Source organism: Gobio gobio, assembly GCF_949357685.1.
Source record: "Gobio gobio genome assembly, chromosome: 10".
In the NCBI taxonomy this organism is placed as follows: domain Eukaryota; kingdom Metazoa; phylum Chordata; class Actinopteri; order Cypriniformes; family Gobionidae; genus Gobio; species Gobio gobio.
The window spans coordinates 40,204,563-40,224,632 of NC_137116.1; the positions used below are offsets into that span (position 1 = coordinate 40,204,563).

General features: G+C 36.0%; 1 protein-coding gene across 3 annotated transcripts; it reads right to left on the reverse strand.

The window, feature by feature from the left end:
* Positions 1-3,959: 3,959 nt before the first annotated feature.
* On the reverse strand, positions 3,960-19,435 carry slc38a5a (solute carrier family 38 member 5a). 3 transcript variants are annotated; one of them, XM_079826587.1, is made up of 17 exons: positions 15,810-15,934; positions 15,199-15,317; positions 13,880-13,993; positions 12,853-12,937; positions 12,469-12,584; positions 9,419-9,492; positions 9,233-9,325; positions 9,029-9,110; positions 8,693-8,775; positions 6,547-6,605; positions 5,970-6,098; positions 5,785-5,864; positions 5,585-5,685; positions 5,358-5,473; positions 5,123-5,267; positions 4,938-5,041; positions 3,960-4,856 (listed from the first exon to the last, which is right to left on the reverse strand). In XM_079826587.1, the coding sequence occupies exons 3-17, from the start codon at positions 13,942-13,944 to the stop codon at positions 4,755-4,757; spliced, it is 1,434 nt and encodes a 477-aa protein (XP_079682713.1). In that variant the 5' UTR covers positions 13,945-13,993; positions 15,199-15,317; positions 15,810-15,934; the 3' UTR covers positions 3,960-4,754. The 3 variants fall into 3 exon arrangements, with proteins under 3 accessions (XP_079682713.1, XP_079682711.1, XP_079682712.1); XM_079826585.1 differs by lacking the exon at positions 15,199-15,317 and having other exon boundaries at positions 15,810-15,953; XM_079826586.1 differs by lacking the exons at positions 15,199-15,317; positions 15,810-15,934 and adding an exon at positions 19,293-19,435 and having other exon boundaries at positions 4,583-4,856.
* Between the last annotated feature and the right edge of the window lie 635 nt (positions 19,436-20,070).

A 20,070-nucleotide genomic window follows, 5' to 3' on the forward strand; every position in this document is an offset into this window, starting at 1 on the left:
CTTCTAGAAGCGCATTTGTGAAGTCAGGCACTAATGTTGGACGAGAAGGCTTGGCTCACAGTCTCTGCTCTAATTCATCCCAAAGGTGTTCTGTCGGGTTGAGGTCAGGACTCAGGTCAGGTGCTCTGTCAGGGAGGTGCAGGCCAGTCAAGTTCCTCCACACCAAACTCGCTCATCAATGTCTTTATGGATGCTTTGTGCACTGGTTCGCAGTCATGTTGTAACAGGAAGGGGCCGTCCCCAAACTGTTCCCACAAAAAGTTGGGAGCATGAAATTGTCCAAAATGTCTTGGTATGCTGAAGCATTAAGAGTTCCTTTCACTGGAACTAAGGGGCCAAGCCCAACCCCTGAAAAACAACTCCATACCATAATCCCCCCTCCACCAAATTTTACACTTGGCACAATGCAGTGAGGCAAGTAGCCTACCGTTCTCCTGACAACCGCCAAACCCAGACTCGTCCATCGGATTACCAGCTGCTCGGCCATGGAAACCCATTTCATGAAGCTCTCTAAGCACAGTTCTTGAGCTAATCCGCACTGTGCGCCTCAGCATGCTGCTCTGTGATTTTACCTGTCCTACCACTTACTGCTGTTGTCCCCAGATGCTTCCACTTTGTTATAATACCACAAACAGTTGACCGTGGAATATTTTGTAGTGAAGAAGTTTCATGAATAGACTTATTGCACAGGTGGCAACCTATCCCAGTACCACACTTAAATTAACTGAGATCCTGAGAGCGACCCATTCTTTCACAAATGTTTGTAGAAGCAGTCTGCATGCTTAGGAGCTTGATTTTATACACCTGTGGTCATGGAAGTGATTGGAACACCTAAATTCAATGATATGGAGGGGTGACCCAATACTTTTGGCAATATAGTGTATCATTGTGAGGAAATTCCATAGGTGTAATGGTTTTTATACTGTACAAACCGTATATTCTATCCCGCTACACTAACCCTACCCCTAAACCTAACCATCACAGAAAACGTTCTGCATTTTTTTTTTTTTTTTTTTATAAAACATTGTTTAGGATGTTTTTTAGGCCATTTTAATAGGAGGACTCATGCTATCATAAATAACCAAAACTAGCAAGTAACCCCCCCTCGGATTAATACATAACCTGTCCTTATTGAAAGAAAACAATGTTTGGGGATAACAGCATAACGAGATTTATATGCCATTTTTTAAGGCTGGGAACACCACAAGTGTAACTTTCTGCCATTTTGTACAAAATAAAAGCATTTCAAAATAAACTTCCTGGTTAAACATGAATGAACACTATATGCATACTTTTGTCATATTTTGTTGAATGTTGACAAACTTATTCACAAATATATATATATATATTTTTTTTTCACTCAAAAACTGAGGCCCATATGCTCAGAACAACGAGGGTTACAATCAGTTCCAATAAGAAATACAAAACTTGTCCTAACTGAAAGAAATCAAGTTGACAAAATTTAATCCAATATTTGGTGATAATACAGTAGGTATTGTCAGTGAACGGAGAGAGGACCCAAATGCAAAGGTGCAGAACAGAAATGTTTATTCAGTCACAAAAGGAACTTAGGCAGACTGCCGATCACAGGAAAGGGTGATGCATCTGGAGCTTAACACAGGAAACAAAAAATGACAGTCCTTGGAAACAGGCCGGTCACAGAGCTCGCAACGGGAAGGCAGTGGCGAGCGAATCAGCCCCAGTCAACGCACTCAGCACCACAGACAGCGTCACAGCGTCCAGGTGGTTACTCACGTACAGCAGGAAACTGGACAGAAACCCAGGTGAGACCAACACGACAACACTGGTCGATTCGAACAGATAGACAGGGCGAACTAGAGCGAAAAGCATACAATAATAATCCGGCAAAGAAGCCACAAACAGAAGGCACTAAATAGCCAGAAAGATCAGTGAAAAGAGGAACAGGTGCGTCTCAATCAGAGAGCGTGCTGATTGCGATAGCAAACAGGTGGGAAGGAGAAGAGAGCCAAACCCAACTCATGACAGGTATAACAAGCGATTTACAAGCACATTTTAAAATACTGGTCGTTTTTGACTGGGAACACCAAAGGTGTTACAGGGTTTTCAACACAGCGTAAGGGTTAAACAAATACAAGAACTATACATTTTCATAAGGGCAAGAATAACGTAGAATCTTTGTAGCAGAGCTTCATGAATTCTCAACCAAGCAATCAATTTTCCCCATGTGTAAAATGTTTTCTGTTCTAATGATGGCTGATATTAGGAAAACATGGCCTTTAGGTGATGTTGCCTGTGCTGTTGCTTAAATACAAATACATATAATTGATTTTTTTAGTGTATAGTTTTATGCAATAAAACCAGTCATCTTTGAAACATTTAACAATCGTTGACTTTATTCAAGATAGCCTGAGAGCAATGTGTTTAACAATAAATACATGTATTTCTGAACATTAACTGTAGAATGCTGAATTGTTTTCATGTCATTTGTCAGGCACTTTGAAAGAAAAAAAAACAATCATGAGGAAATGTGAATTAATCTAAATTTAATTTAATTTAAATATTTTTATTTTTGATTCCTTCCTAATTTGATTTCAGCATTCAGGTACAAGACACAGATGTACAATAACTGATATAAAGTTCCTTCCATTTCAACATATAACACAATATGTACACATAAAAGACTATACAAAACACGCACACACTGACATTAATGATTGTTGTGATGTCCAACAGGTAACAATTTTAGTTCTGGTCCATATAAACTCACAGATACTGATGAGGAGTGACAGAGATTGGCGTGATATAGTATAACCATAGAAACATTTCAGAAAGTTTATGGATAATGAATGCTGTTCTACAGCCCCATATTATGTAGTGACCTTTCATATGAAGCGATAAACAGCATTTATGGAGTGGAATTTTTCTCACTGAAACATAACATGTCACCATGTAAACCACAAAGAAATCAAGTATGCTCATTTTCAAGATGTTCAAGAAGTATTTTCAATTATACTACAAATAAAATGACAGGTACAACATGAAAAATGTCAAAATGGTGTTTTTTGTTTCTTGAATACTACAAGATAATTAGTATTCATTTACCTCTCTAAAACAGAGTAAAGAAATGTTGTTATATGACAGTAAGAAAACTGCACTAAACACTGTTGGTGTACTGTAAGACATCTCGTAATGTCGATTTCATTTGTTTGATGGGTGTAACGACAAAATGTATCAATACACACAATATATTTACTGAAGGATCTTCTTCTAACACTCAAGAATTGTCCTTAAAGATAAGGTTGAAATTCATCACAAAACTGTACACTTTTCCTATTTAAATAATGTTATATATATATATATATATATATATATATATATATATATATATATATATATATATATATATATATATATATATATATATATATATATATATATATATATATAGGCTATATATATATATATATATATGGAGACTTTCCATCTTTCATTCTCTCGTTCATCACAAATAAAGTTAACTGAGATTTACATACAGTGGGGTCTAAAGGTCTGAGAACAAATTAAATATCTTGGATTCAAAATCAAATCTAAAAATAGAAAGTTTTGGGATAAAAAACGAAAAAAAAAATGATAACATTACAGATACATGTCACTTTTTTTGTTCAAAATGAACAGTTTAAATAATGAGGCAATACATTTTCAATCATTCTTCCAAAATATGTTCTTGTCTTACCCTGATACACTATGGTGTACATACGTCTCGCGCCTGTGCGTATCCATAAAGAGAAAAGTTGTTCCTACTTTAAAGTGTACAGGGTGTAGGAGTGCCATAGGTTAGTTGTCAAAGCGAGTGAGAATGTGGCAAACTCTTGAACCTCCGGGAATCACCCGTTTTAAAAAACGCCTAACAGAGAGAGCAAAAAAAGAGAACGTGACAGCTCGTAATAGAACAAGAATCAACATTGGCTTGGCTTTTTAGAGATGGCGAGAACTGAGGTAATTTATTGAACAGATAAACTGCTATATGTAGCTCTCAACAGTGTCTATTATTGGGTATAGCTACAGTTACCTCTTCAGTTAGCTTCATCTAAACTGGTTGTATCTCTTAAGCCTAGTAGTGAATGTTTTATGAGCAGTAGGGTAACCATATTCATCCGCACAGTCATGCAGAGCCGAAGCATAACCAAAACAATGTTCTTCATAGTGTACCTTTAAGATAGATTCAGGATCATTTGCACAAATGTTTCACTTAAAATGGTACGCAATATAATTTGTCATGAAAGAAACAAAGCATTTTCAGTAATGAAAGACTTTTTGACCCCAAAATATGCACTGATCAAAATAAAATAAAAAACTTTCTGTCATTGTAAAATTGCTCTGTTTAGTAGGAGGTAGACTTCAAACTGCATGTTTACAACTTTGGCAATAAAGATGAGTGAATTCTCATAATAGTTTCACAGTTTTTCCATCCATTTTGTGTAATTTAGGAAGTTCCATTTGCCAGTCATAACAGCGTGTAAAAATAATTCCAATAAAAATGCTATTAGAGCATTATGGCTATAACGTGTCAAGGACATCTGTTACCAAGTTTTTTTTTGTTGGTAAATGGCCTCCTTGAAAACCATTTTATTTTGGACTTATTGAAATTCAGAAGTAATCTGATTTAATATTAGAAGCTAAATGAAACTGAACCTAGGTCAGAGGTTGCAGGTTCAGGACTGTGTGTTCTGTATTCGGTCCTTAGACTCTGGAATCCTGCTCTCTCAGCTCTGTCAGTGGCCACCCTTTGGCGTCTTTCCATTGACCCACTCTACTAAGATGAATGTAACACTCATAATCATGAAGATGAAACCCAGTGTCACAAACACCATCGCCTGGAAAACATACATGGAAGTGAGAAAAAAGAAGCAACAGATCTGTGGGAAGTGTGAATTAACTTTCAGTCTGATTCTCACCTGGATCTTTGGCCGAGATTTCAATGGCTGCTGCTCTTTGGGGATGATGCAAATGTAGAATATTCCTGGCAGAATGAAAATGAGGCTGGGAGCAGATGTGGCACCTAAAAAAAAAAAAAGTATTCAGTTGAATTCTGCATATTAATGTGACCATTAAAATCCTCTACAGTGCAAATCGGACTCACCAATGAAGCCGAAGATGTCACGAATGTTGGGCACGAAGATAACGAGCAGATTGACGACAAAGAGGAGGCACACGGCGATGGAGATGTGACGCACCCAGCTGAAAGGCTTATCGGGGAACAGAATCTGCAAAACGGCACGGCGGATCTAGGGAAAGACAATGAAGCGCTGTCAACACAATTACTGTATATGCCAGAAATAACTGATGAGCCAAGAACACCAGAAAAATGAACATACCGGGAAAAGGACCACGGGAACGGTCAGTGTCACTGCCACCAGCACAGACAGCCGAACACACAGCATCAGGGTGTCTTTTATACTGTAGTTCTTCAGAAGCTCTGACTCCACCGTTGCTAAACATATGAAAATACATGCCGATTGTTAAAACATTTTAAAAAATGTTGGTACCTTGATGATATGGTATTTCGTAAATGGCGTGTTTTTTTGTGTGAAGTTCCTCTTACCATAGAAGGTGAGGTAGCCAAAGATGGCAGTCAACAGGTACATGACAAACATGGCCAAAATAGAGATATTAGCAATCTTTTGCATGCGTTTCTTGCTTGGACTGAAATAACAACGAGACAAAGATGCAAATATATTAATAAATGTAAAACCACCATTTTAAAGCCAACGTGAATGAACAAAACTGATATTACAGTCTTACTTTTTGAGTTCTGTGTAAATGGGCAACACTTCAGGGTGACACACAAAAGCAAACGCCATAATGGGAATGGTAAAAGCAGTCTGTGATTTTAAAAACAAAACATGAATGGAAATGGTTAATTAACTGGGTTTAAAGTGAAGCCAAAAGGACACCTAATAATAAGCTTTTCAGTTGATATCTCTTACCTGTGGGTTGGCGGTTATAAATTTAGCTTCACACCTGTCAGCGGTGGAGTTGTATATGCTTTCATTGAGAAAAGTGGCATTATTGCCGTGTGCTACAGAACACACCGTGACAAACTTCTTGTAGATGACCTAATAAGACAATGGAGAGACATGTATTCATTTGTCACAATGACATGATTAATGTATACTGGTGTCCTGGGTTGCAATATCTGTGGTTTTCCCACAGAATTGGGCTACTTTTAAACTGCTGCAGTGGGTTGATTTTTTTCAGCGAGTGAAAGGTTTGATATATTGCATAAGTTGTACAGCCTGAAATGCTTGTATTGAAATGTTAGCAAAACTGTGCTTTGTGAGGGAAGGTCTTTAGAGTGATTACCACTATATACTGATTTTACAGTTGAAATTGTGTATAACGCACAACAGTGACTGTATAATATGTATTTTAGGTATGGGAGTGGTATATTTTGAGTTTTGGAATTTGGTATAGGGTCATTGTTTTTGGTCGGCCATTGGGCTAGTTCTATTTCGGCAACCCTGCTGGTGTTTTTATATGTAGGTAGATGGAGAGTTGACTTACAGATATGAGAAAGAAGACCATGCAGCTAAGGGAGAAGCCACTGGTGTAGCCAAGATACCCTAAAATAAAAGCATAAATACATTAAATACATGATAAATGCATGTACACATTCATACAAATTTTAATAATTTTTCAGGCCATGGGTTCAATTGGTTTCCAAGGTGTGTACTGATTAAATGTATAGCTTTAATGTCACGGTCACATTAGCAAATTTTAAACAAAATGCACAGCTGCAAGCTCAAGCAGAAGTCACTTTTGCAGCTTTCTGGCGATTTCACGTGGCCACCTTAAAGGGTTAGTTCACCCAAAAATGAAATTTCTGACATGAATTACTCACCCTCATGTCATTCCGAACCCGTAAGACCTTCGTTCATCTTCGGAACACAAATTAAGATATTTTTTGATGAAATCCAAGATCTTCCAAACCATACATAGGCAGCAACGTCATTGTAACTTTCAAGGCCCAGAAAGGTAGTAAAGACTAGTTAAAATAGTCTATGTGACTCCAGTGGTTCAAGTGTTAATTTTGACAGCAAATTTTGATTTAGTTTTAGTCATAGTCTTTTTACTAAAATGCCTTTTAGTTTTATTCATATTTTAGTCACCTGAATTGTTTTTAGTTTTAGTCAACTAAATATCAAGATTTTAGTCGACTAATTCTACAGTAGATTTAGTCTCCTAAAATCTGGGTTTAGTTAAATTGTAATACATTAAGCATTTAAGCATTACATAACCGACTGTCACTTGCACTGACATTTTGACATCATTTTGTTTTTGACATTTAAAATACACGAAAGAGAGCTCAATTCACTTTTTTGTTTGTTTTTTAAATACATATATATAGTTTTTATAACTCTGTATTTCTGTTTCAGTTAGTAGGCCATATCAGGTTAAGCTAAAGCTTCAAATAAGTTTGTTTATTAATTTTTTTAATTTCAGTAAACATTTATTTAATTTCAAGTAATGAAGATTTTTTTAATGGTTTTAGTTAACTTTTATAACCCTGATACTTAATTGAATATGTGTCAAATACTGGTCTTTCCTCGTGACTATGAATTAAATGGGAATTAAATTAAATACAGTTTATTGTGTAAGCAAAAACGAATATATTATGCGTGACTTTTAATTATAAACAAGCTCGAAATACACATTGACTCTTATTTTTAAATGCGCCTTACTATTGCAGCTCCAGGAGCACATTCAAGTTCAGGAGATAAAATATGCATTGTTACAACCGTCTAAAACATATTACTATATAAACATCGTAAAGTAAACATTGTCATTATTCATCAGCATTAGTTCATAAACAATTGCCTAGCATAAACATGTGCTATTCATTGATTGTGAGCCGCTCTGGAGCACTGTATTGGGGATGCGTGAGCCTGTAGAACGCGCAACAGCGCCGTGTTTTCCAGCGGTTAGATCAGCACGTTCAAATCAAATGTGCGCATCTGTTACACAGGATATCAGTTCTGACTGGATCTCGTCCCTAATCGTCCCTCCCTAACATTTTCGTCTCGTTTTTATTCGTTGACGAAAATGACAGCAAGTTTTCGTTATAGTTTTTGTCATCCAACACTCGTTTTTATTTAGTTATCGTCTCGTTTTCGTCAGTGAAAAAAAGTCGTTGACGAAAATTATGACGAAAATTATTCGTCAACTAAATTAACACTGGGTTCAACCTATTCTCGTCACTATTTTAACGATGCCTTACCTTTCTGGGCCTTGAATGTTGGAATTCCGTTGCTGCCTATGGATGGTTCAGAAAGCTCTCGGATTTCATCAAAAATATCTTAATTAGTGTTCCGAAGATGAACGAAGGCCTCATGGGTTTTGGAACATGAGTAATTAATGACCAAAAAGAATCATTTTTGGGTGAACTAACCTTTTAAAATGAGTGAAATTATCTGCCTGGGGATCTTTTCGCCCTCACACGAAATTTCACCAAACAGCAATAAATGTGACCACCTTAAATCACTCATTCACTCAAATTCAAAACATCTGGCCTCATTCAAGGCACATAACAAAGAGCTTTAGTGCATGTATAAATGCTTGATTGAGATTATGATTATCATTAAATAAAATGGAATGACTGAAGGGAAGAAACTGAAAATGAATGAACGAGAGGAAAGTGGTAGGAACGTACCAAGTCGTTTCATTAATGCCAGGGGAAGAATGACCATGAAACTAACGATAATGATGAGATAATTCCCATTAACGAACCATTCACTGACAAAGAGAACAAAGGTGTTTTACACAACATGTCATGCAAAAAAAAAGTGAAAATATGATGATAAAAAGCAGTCAGAGAGTGGACATTTCAGAGTGTGTACACAGAGAATTAAACATGTAAAAAATGAAAAGGAAATACAGTGGGGTTCAAAAGTCACAAATTATTTGATTAGTGATTTTTAGCACGGTCTCACAATTGGAGCCAACTGTATCCAGCACATCAGCATCAGTACTATGTTCTGGTACTCACTGTGAGTTAGCTGGCAGATCCATAAGACCCTCAATAATATGAGGTAACTCTATCTTCACAATGTACAGGTAAGTAGACATTGCTATTGGGTCAAAGGAAGAACACAATTAGTGTTGTAGTGAAGCTATTGTTTTATTCAGCACTCGTATTGCTATCACTGATTTTGACTGATCAGCTGTGATGTCTTATGACATTTAATTTTACCTCCAATGTTGTGCATTGTTACAACGCATGCTGCTAAGATTTTCCCAGGTGTACCAAATGCATGGTTCCCGAGCTGTTCGTATGCACGGATCCCTAAACACACAAACAAACATAACAGAAAGTTGAGATGCTTTTTTCATGTTATCAGGATTGCCTGATAGACATAAAAGAGAAGATGTTTCTCACCAACCACTTCAGCACTCTTCAGAAGCAGGTGAATGGAGTAGGCAGAGAGAAGAGCGATGCTTATCAACAGGATTCTGAAAACAAGTAACTCAAATGATGAAGCTATAAACGACAACAGCAAAAAGTAACGTCTTGTTGTATACTGTATACTTCAAGGTATAGTTCACCCAAAAATGGAATTTATGTCATCATTTACTCACCCTAATGTAATTTCAAAACTATATGACACATCTGTGGAGCACAAAAGAAGATATTTTGAAAAATGTGTTTGCCTATCCAATGAATGTCACTGGGGTCCAAAACAACATTGAACCCCAAATGACTTTCATTGTATAGACATAAAAAGAACGTAGAATTTGGAGCAACATGAGGGTGATGAAATGATGATTTATGGGTGAACCATCCCTTTAATAACCTGGCATATCAAATCTTGCCCTTTTGATTTTAATGTTTTTTTTTTTTTATGTGACTTTCAGAGGCGCTAATTTAATCGCGATTATTAGGAGGGAGAAACTGCAGTTTCATCAGTGATATTATCGCCAGACATCAAGTCATCTAACCTCTAATCTCATTAATGACGCATTAGACAAGCTCAGGAGTGTTTTTCTCCATAGTACAACCCACAAAAACAAAGTCACACGCAGTCTCTGTGATAAAGGTATGCAAAAGGATGCTTTCTGTGAGTTAACACCAAGCAGCAACCTCCCCCAGTTTCTCTTGAAACCAATACGGAAATGACTTAAAATGCCCAACTTTACAGCAGAAAAAAAAAACATGTTTACAGCCTGTTACAAATTGTGGTTTTGGTCCATATTTTTTTCATATTTATATTTATGCATTTTTATTCAAAACCCTTATTACAGGGACAATCCCCCTGGAGCAACATGGAGTAAAGTGCCTTGCTCAAGGACACACTGGTGGTGACTGCTGGGATCGAACCAGCAACCTTCTGCATATCAGTTCCATGGTTTAACCCACTGGACCACCATCTCACTTTTTACAGTCTATGGTCTTCACTAAATTCCATTGAAGAAAAGTGAAGCAGCCAACGTCCGAATATGACATCTTGCGCAGATTTGGGACCGGAGTCTGCGCAGTAGAGAGCAGGAAGTAGAGCCGCGATATCAAAAGCCCGCCCACACTCTCGCAGATGCAGAACAAAATGTGCGTGTGAAATAAACAGTTATGGAAATATAGAAATTAAAGCTAAAGCTCCAATCCCGAAAAAAGTCAGTTAGTGCCTCAGTGACAACTTCACTCAGAGAAGCTGTCAATCTCAGCTGTCAATCATGACGTCACACCCCCCCCCCCGTTTTCATAGCATCAAATAACTAACTAAAACCAAACTTATTTAAAAAACAAACACTTGAAATGAAATCAGCGTGATGATAACTGCCAGAAGCCATCTTTAAGAAAGAAAATATTTGAAGTGTAATTTGATTGTTTAGTTTGTCTTGCGTCCATTCGAATACATCGAGGGGCGGGGGTTATGAGCTATACTGGGACCAACCACCTGGGGGCGATCGAGACGTTTTGGCTGCAGGCTTGCAACGGTCGACTTTACACTTCAAAACTGCTCTTCAGAATCCTATGGGTGATGTCACAGACTACGTCCATATATTTTTACAGTCTATGGTTAACACTTCCCCTTAGTGTCTCTCAGAGAAACCTGTAATTGCATATTGCTGAATGTTATGATTGGCAGGAGTGTTTTGCTTTTAGCAGAGAAGCTGTTGAGATTAAAGCTATAGCAAACAGTTTTTTTTTTTTTTTTTTACAACAAGCTGCTTTAAAAGCCTGATTGGGGTGGACAGACAGGCTTTGATTTGATTACAGCAGGCTATTTATAACCCTCTCAGATCTGAGCTGTGAGCACAGTACATGTGTGTGTCACCTCATAGACATACAGTAGAGTGATGTTAAAGGCATAGTTCACCCAAAAATGAAAATTAGCCCATGATTTACTCACCCTCAAATCATCCTAGGTGTATATGACATTCTTCTTTCAGACGAATACAATCTTGAGTTATATTGAAAAAGTCCTGGCTCTTCCCAGCTTTATAATGACATTGACTTGATGGTTCGTTTTTGAAGTATATAAAAGTGCATCTATCCATCCATCATAAAACTGCTCCACGCGGCTCCAGGGAGTTAATAAAGGCCTTCTGAAGCGAAGTGGCGTGTTTGTGTAAGAAACATATCCATATTTAAAACTGGATAGATACACTTTTATGGACGTCAAAAACAAACCATCAAGTCAATGCCATTATAATGCTTGGAAGAGCCAGGGCTTTTTCACTATAACTCTGATTGTATTCGTCTGAAAAAAGAATGCCATAGCCTGCACCTAGGATGACTTGAGGGCGAGTATATCATGGGGTAATTTTCATTTGGTATATCATTTGGGTGAACTATCCCTTTAAAGGTCCCTACACAAATAAAGCCTGATCATTTCCTGATCATTATATATATATTTATTAGTTTTACTTGATTTATCCAAGCACTGGCATTAAAGAATGTGGTAGTGGTAGGGAAGCAGGGAAAATGAAAGAATGAATATTTAGCAGGGGAGGGACGACAAAACATGCAAATATTTGACTTTGTATTGACTGAGTAATTGTAAGGCTGGTGTACGTGACAGAGGCACACTGGAGTATGGCTGCATATGCCTAGAGTTAAATGTAGAGGAGGTGGACACAAAGAAGCCTTAATGCTCAGTTAGGCTGAACTCAGACACGCACGCATATGTAGCACACACATACCAGCATACTAACAGAAGTCTACCACAAGGTGCAGCCAAATGCCAAAGAGAGGCATCATTCCACCGCTCTAGACCTGAAATTTTCTGTTTACCTTTGTAACTTTGGACATGTACCAGAAAGACTAGAGGGCTCTTCATTTACTCACAGCACATCTTTTGTTTATGACGTAAAAGAAACAGTAGAACTCCTTTTTTGCTATCACACCTTTAATAACCTTTATTTTGATTATGTATTATAGCCCAAATCAACACAAATGTGCATGTATTATTGCAAGTGTATTTGACTTACACAAAAACGATGATTCCAGTGTTGGCCATGGCATAAGCCAGTCCCAAAATTCCACTGCCCATAATGGCGTTACTGAGGTTGAAAATAGACATTCCGAAAGAAGTCTTTCCCTCAAACTGGAATAAAAGATGAATGATGTATTAGTCATGAACCTGTTTAATTGAATAGGTTCCTTTGGCTTGAATGGTAGTTTCACTTTTCTGTGTAACTCCACAAACAAATTTAAATATAAAGTAATTAGAAATGATCCCTAATTGAAATGATACACATTACAGATCATTATTTGCAGTATGGGTGTCTGTGTTTGTTTTAATCAATCTTCTAATCAGTTTCCCCCAGACTTATACATTTCTGTGAAGTAAAATCTGAAATTTGCATACTCACATCTGTAAAATGAGTTTCTATTTTTCCATTGCTTTTATCGTGGAGGAATGTCTCACCCTCTGTTATGTTGTCAAGGGCATCAAATCTGTGTAATATAAGCAAAAGGAATATAGGTTTTTTTAATGCAAAGTAACAATGATACATTTTAACATCTCAGTTCTGTTTCATCTGTCTTATACAGGAAAGTTTTTGAGAAAATGCAGGAAATGCTACTGAATTACTTTTAGAATTTTTAGCAGGTCAGTGTTGTTGTTGTTGTTGTTAACAAAACCTTTAACATATTTTATTTTAATTATTATAACTTTGTTAACTGAAATGAAGAGGATTTTTTAAGATATAAAACTAAAACAGAAATATAACTAAATGGAAATAAAAAAAAGTTACAGCTATTTAAAAAATAGTTTTAAAACGCACTTGAAATTCCTAGAAATTACACAAAAATTCAAATGAAAGCTGAAAAAATAAAAATAAAAAGCTAATTTAAAATATTTATTAAAACTGTAATAGCATATAAATAATACTAGACAGTGAGAATTTGATATATATTGTTGAGGGGTTGAATTAAAATAAGAAATATATCTTTAAAGGGACTACCAATTAAAAGCCTTCAGGCTAATTTGGGTTAATGAATGTTGATTCATGTACAAGGTCCCTGAAATACATAAATACATATTTATTTATTGGGCCCCTGTCCCCTGGTTGAGAACCACTGCTAGATATGTAACAATCATATGAGAAAACATTAACAGCAATCCAACATGTAGAAAGTGAAAATTAATCTGAGGTCTGATTAAATGCTAGACTATTAAAAGGTTTAGACCGCTGCTTAAACACTTCACAAGTTTAATATACATAGATACTTTCAAACAAAGCTTTGCTTTAAGCTGCAGTGTTTACAGGATAAAAAAAGATATGAAGTGACTTTATAAAACATGAAATTCATAATATGATTCAGTAGAGAAAAGGAGCACATCTCTGAAGGAAATTTCTAAGATAGTTCCTTATGAATGTGTTGGTGTGGACGTACCCGCTCTCCATACTTTTGTCACGACTGAGATCATGGTGACCATTGGACATTTTCTGTATCTCCATTTTAGGCTTCTAGAACACTGTCTGTAAGGGCAAGCTCTGTAAACACAATCTGAAACACAGAAAAAAGGTTCTGGGGTCAATGATCATTTTATTGAGAACTAAAAGGATTATAAAACATGAATGCGTCAGAAAGAAAAGAAAAGAAAAAGTGAGGTGTGGAAGTGTCCCAAAGCTATATAAAGCTGTGAGATCAGTAAGAGAATGTGCAACAGGAGCATAATCTTCACATAAATACACAAAGTTGAAGAGGAGGCAGGGGAAAAGTAATGGTAAAAACATTCCTCAGAGCATTATTGTCTGCTGGAAAGACGCCTACTGGAAAGATTAGTCTTGATATAAAACTATCTGTGTAAAATCTGTGAACTGTGTGCATATTTTCCACCTTCATCAAAAATTCAGACTGATAAGTTAGTCGTGAGCAGTATTCTGGATCTCTGGAACGCAGTATTCTGAAAAAGCTTGATTACTGTAAACTAAAATACACAGGCATTTGAATACGTGGGAGTGCAATTGCATGCACGTTAAGGATACTAGAGCAGTATTCTCAACCTGGGCACTATGTTCAGATCTTCCCAAAGTGTTTTATTAAAGGTCAACTGTGTATAAATACAAATGCATGGCAGGCAGAGTATAACGCTATTGCGAATTCAGCTAATGACTGTTTTCACACAGGTTTCCTGTACACTCTCCCCTGATCGCCATTGGTCAAGGGAATGGATAACCCCACCCCCAAGGTCATACTATTGGTTGAGCCAATGTTGATATGCCTTGTTGGGATGGTCCTGTGCTAACATATAGCTTCCTCCAGGTTCTATCTCTTTGTCTTAAATAAACAGAGCAATGTTTTCATAGTGTCTCAGAGCCACTATGAATATCAACCTACAAATGACCTACTTTGTGGTCTCTAATATTAAACTGTTAAGAAACATCTCTTAGTACACTTAAGTGGCCTTTATTTAATTAATATTTATTATCTGAAAGCAGTTTTTATATATATATATACTTTTACGATTTGAAGTACATTAAAGTGCACATTCAATATAATTTAGCAGACTTCTTTTTCACAAGGGCATGATGCAGCATATGTTATTATGATTATAAATAAATACCAAGAATTGTATGTGTATATCACACAAGGCATCTTTTAAGCGTAAACTCAGTTTAAGCATGGATGATGTAACCTTTCGTAAGCTTGCACTCTTAAGGAAATATTTTGGGAAATGCGTCAGTACTTGTAGGTCAGGAAATACTTACGTCTTAATCTGTCATTTATATGCGGAGACTTGCATTTGCCTTATTAGGCAAAATATCTGTATCCATCCAGTGCTTTATTAGGTTTTGATGCAGAATTCCCTGATTAGTTTCAGTCCTGCCTGGCCAAAAACATGGCAAGCACAGCTGGTCATTGTTTAGTGGTCAAACTGTCCAAAATATCAGCTGTGAATCATTTGCCCATTCAAAACACTATACATTTAAGACCACCATCACTCTGTACAATATATTATGTGCTTGTTAAAAGTAAGAGCGAGAAAACAAGAGATACAGTTCAAGTGAAGTGTACTTCAACAGCATTCCGTCACCGAATGTCTGTAACTGTTTGGTTATAATGAAAAATATGTCTATGGAAAAGAGGTTAATGCAATAGTCTTTACAAACTACTTACAGCCAACATAAACAATTGGTGGGATATAAAGCTTGAAATGAATAAGCAAGGGAAGTTAAGCCAGTGAGGCAAGTCTTGACCACATGACACTTGTCTGATGCAAGACTTTATCTGTATTGAAACAGAACCAACTTCCCTACACACCCTTATTTAAACACACGCTTTTATTCCAAAAGAAATAGGCTGTCGAGGAAGTACTCACCACTGTGAGAAGAAGAGAAACCTTGCAACAACAAAAAAGTGTAGTTATGTAGTGTCCTGAAGTCAGAGAGTCTTCATTCATTAATTTGTTTCTGTGTTGCCTTAGTGAAGCTGTCCCGCTTGAGTGAGTACATGCACAGAGCTCACCTGTGTGGGGGAGGGGCAGGAGATTAACTCCTGCATGGTGGGATGAAGGATGTCTAAATTTAAAGACGCTCTGGCTTGAGTCTCCTTTCTTAACACTCTTGTACATGTTAAAAATAGTGAACCTGAATAGTAAAGAGTTTTGTACATATGTGGTAAATTTGCCTGTTTCATATGGCTGATGGTAGAACTTTATTTAAATGTTTTGCCCATTCAAAACACTATACATTTAAGACCTCCATCACTCTGTACAATATATGATGTGCTTGTTTAAAGTAAGAGCATTAGGGCATTGTGTGTTTGTGTGTGGTCCTGGTAAACCCTTTATTGTGGGGAACAAATATCCTCACAAGGATAGTCATTTATTTTTCTTGTAGGGACATTTTTTGGTCCTCATAAGGAAAACAACTTATAAATATTACTAAATTGTCATTTTTTTGTCTCTTGTTTTTTGAAAATGTAAATCTTCATAATGTTTTATGTGGGGTTTGTGTTTATTGGGTGAGAATACAGTTTGTACAGCATAAAAATCATTATGTCAATGGAAAGTCCCTATAAAATATAAAAACTCAACCGTGTGTGTGTGTGTGTGTGTGTGTGTGTGTGTGTGTGTGTGTGTGTGTGTGTGTGTGTGTGTGTGTTTTCATAAGTAATGAGATTAGGAGATCATGGCTTTTTTAAGGTTACCTCCTTGCAAGACCAAGAACAACACTATTAGTCATTGCATTAATTCAAACACTTCTTTTATGATTTTGTCCATATAACATTTCACATCCCCTTTGATAGTTTACCACATTCTGTTTTATAGACCCTGTCGTGTGACAATTGATTTTATATGTTTTATACATATTTTCCTGATTCATTAAGTCATACTATAAAGAAAGTGTGTGAATTTTTACTTATTTTAATAATACAGTTTATAAGTTATTCATAATCTCCTGAACTGGCTGTTAACATATTATGAAATGAAAATGAAAAATGAAAAATGAAAACAAAAAAGTAGTCAAATCTTTCTGTAAATCCCCACTCAATAGGACAGGGACATCCCCATAAACTTTGTTTGCTATTTATTTATTTTTATATGTTTTAAATGTTCTGAAAGTTAAAACACCTCACTATTTGCTGACAAAGTATTTAAATTGCCTGCAATAGTCACATAAGCGAATATTTCTGAACATACAGTAAATTGATTTTATTCATTAGTTTTTATTATATAATAGTCTATCTACCAAGTTCTTGGGCAAAATATTTGACTGACTGATGACAATTATAAACCATAGATACTGTATATATACACTGTGTATAATTTATGTATGCATGTAAAATATATATATATATATATATATATACAGTCAAACCAACATTAGTTTTTTTACTAGTGGTTGCAGGACACTATAGTTCATTTATGTAAGTGAGGATAGCAAAATAAAGTAAATTGTGACATATTATACCCAAATATTCTTCATACAGTGGACTACCAGTAAAATTAGAGACCAAAATTATTCAGACACTTTGACCATCTGAGCATGTTTTGCTGGTTGATTGTAATCCATTACATACCTTTCTATCAAAGTTATCTGACTTTATCAAGATTAATTTGTTCTGACACAGTTTAACTCTAAGTTCTTGTCATGTTTTATTACCATTTTCTAAACTATAGCAAATAAACTGATAATGTGAGAAAATGTTGAAGGCGTCTAAATAAATTTTGACTCTGTGTGTGTGTGTGTGTGTGTGTGTGTGTGTGTGTGTGTGTGTGTGTGTGTGTGTATGTATATATATATATATATATATATATATATATATATATATATATATATATATATATATATATATATATATATATATATATATATATATATATATATATATATATATATATATATATATATATATATAATGTGTGTATATATATGTAATAAAAACTAAGCATGAAGGTCCACCCTAAACATACCCATCACCGGGGTGTAAGCAGATTGTACGAAAATGTACCAATGAGATTGTATTAATTTATACAAATTAGCAACCAATTTGCCAAAACATAAAACAGCTATGGATTGCCATGAGATTGAGTTGGTTTGGCAGGAATCCAATCATACTTATCAAAGTATGCATAGTGAAAATATGCATAGTCACAATGAGTTGCATGCCAATCATAAAAATAGCACATGTATTTAATAGCACACTTCATGTATTTTCAATTTCTATAAGGACTGTAAAAGCATACATTTTTAAGCAATATTAAAGAAAAAGGCAGAGTATGAAAGACAGTATTTCTCTCACTCACTCACTCACTACTAAAGGTGTTATGCCAGTGTTTGCAGACATGTGGCCATTTGGTCACTAGTGTTTACTTTTAGGTAATAAAGAGATTGATATTAAAAATGTTGTATGGTTATCATCATCAAACAGGATGTTCTCACACAAAGACCAAGCGTCAAACAGGAACTAGCTTATATGACTCATGTATATACATGTGGCCCTCACTCACAGAATGCTACTGTAGCAGTGCCTTGTGGGTAAAATAAAGCTTTACACAGGAGTCAAAACACTACATTATAACGTCTAATAGTCTGTACTTTTTATCTGAGAGGAAATGTCATCTATTGTATTTTAGTAACTTGCCTAAGACTTGCCTAAAATTTCAGAAATGCTAGAGGTATGACGCATTTTAAACCAGTAAAATGCCTTTTGAAGCTGTGAATGTATGTGAGAAATGAAATCTCCATTACAGAAATGAGTGCACAATGGAAATGTGGTGCACTGTATAATACTCAACATAATTCCATTCATCACTTCAATCTTAGTTCACTCCACATCCTGTACACAACACACGTAACTGTAATCTGAAGATTGTGTTTGAGTTTGAGGTAGAAAATGCTTAGTGATGTATATCCCAATTCACAATCCATATCAAATATGCATGCCATTAAGAAATATTCATTATTTTAATATAATATTTTTTAATAGAGTCTAGATATACACATAGTCATCTCTACAATGGCAAGTATGTGAGAAATACATACATTAATATGATTCTCCTATGATCAAATGAAGACAGTGTAAGCAAAGATCCATGTGAACCTACAGACAATTGTGTGATTGTTCTGCCATTAAATATTGCTGCTTTCGGCTATAGCTGCCATGTGCCACATGGCGTAGGTTTCCCTACTTCCTTCTGATGTAGCTGAGAGGAGATCTCATGAATGGTGCTAACAATTCATCAAGAAACAGATGAATTATTAACTAGTGACTCTATATAAAGAAATAGTTTGACAGCTGTTATTTTGGGCTAATATACTGTTGAGAGAATATTTGAGAGATATTATAGCCTCCTTACCTTTTTGACACTTGACAACAGTCTCTGTAATGTAGACAACAAATAGTTCTTCTAATGGAGAAAAATGACGGTTTGATACTCCCAGATGGTTCTTGAGTATGTCACAGACAGATGGAGGGATAGGGAGAGAAAGCTTGAAAGACAAAAATGTGGTGGCGGCATCTACAGTAGTAAGGGAAGTTTTTTAAGCCACTCCTTCAAACTAAAAAAAGAGCGGGACTTCCAGTTTGTCCCGCCTTATTCTGAACTTAGATAACTGCTTTGAATCTAAAATCTCTTTCTTTTTCTCTTTGTGTGTACATAGTTTGAGGACAACAATGTCCCCAGAAGTGAGCTAAATCTGACAAAACCTCATTATCAAGACATTTGAGGAATCCTCCACTGCTTTTTTGACAAGTTAACACTAATGGCAGGCTTCACATCAGCATAATAAGATACATGGATCTAATAGCCTATTTAAATGTGATGTAATTTGTCAAAGACATACTGATGATGTTCTGCCGCCCTGTACCTCACTCTTCCAAGTGGGTTTTGCAGAAAACATGTCATGATGATCTAGTCACCAAGCACTGCTGGTTACTAGCAGCATGTAGGTTGTTTGGATGCTGGTTTACTGGTGACCACCCAAAATACTTTTTAACTACAGTAAGAGGCCAACCGACTTCACCAAAAAGACCATGCTGGTTGACAAGCATTTTTTTCAGGATTTGCAACAAAGCAGCTGTAACCAGCATTCATGCTAGTCTAAGCTGGTCCTTTCCCCTGTAAATAAAGATTA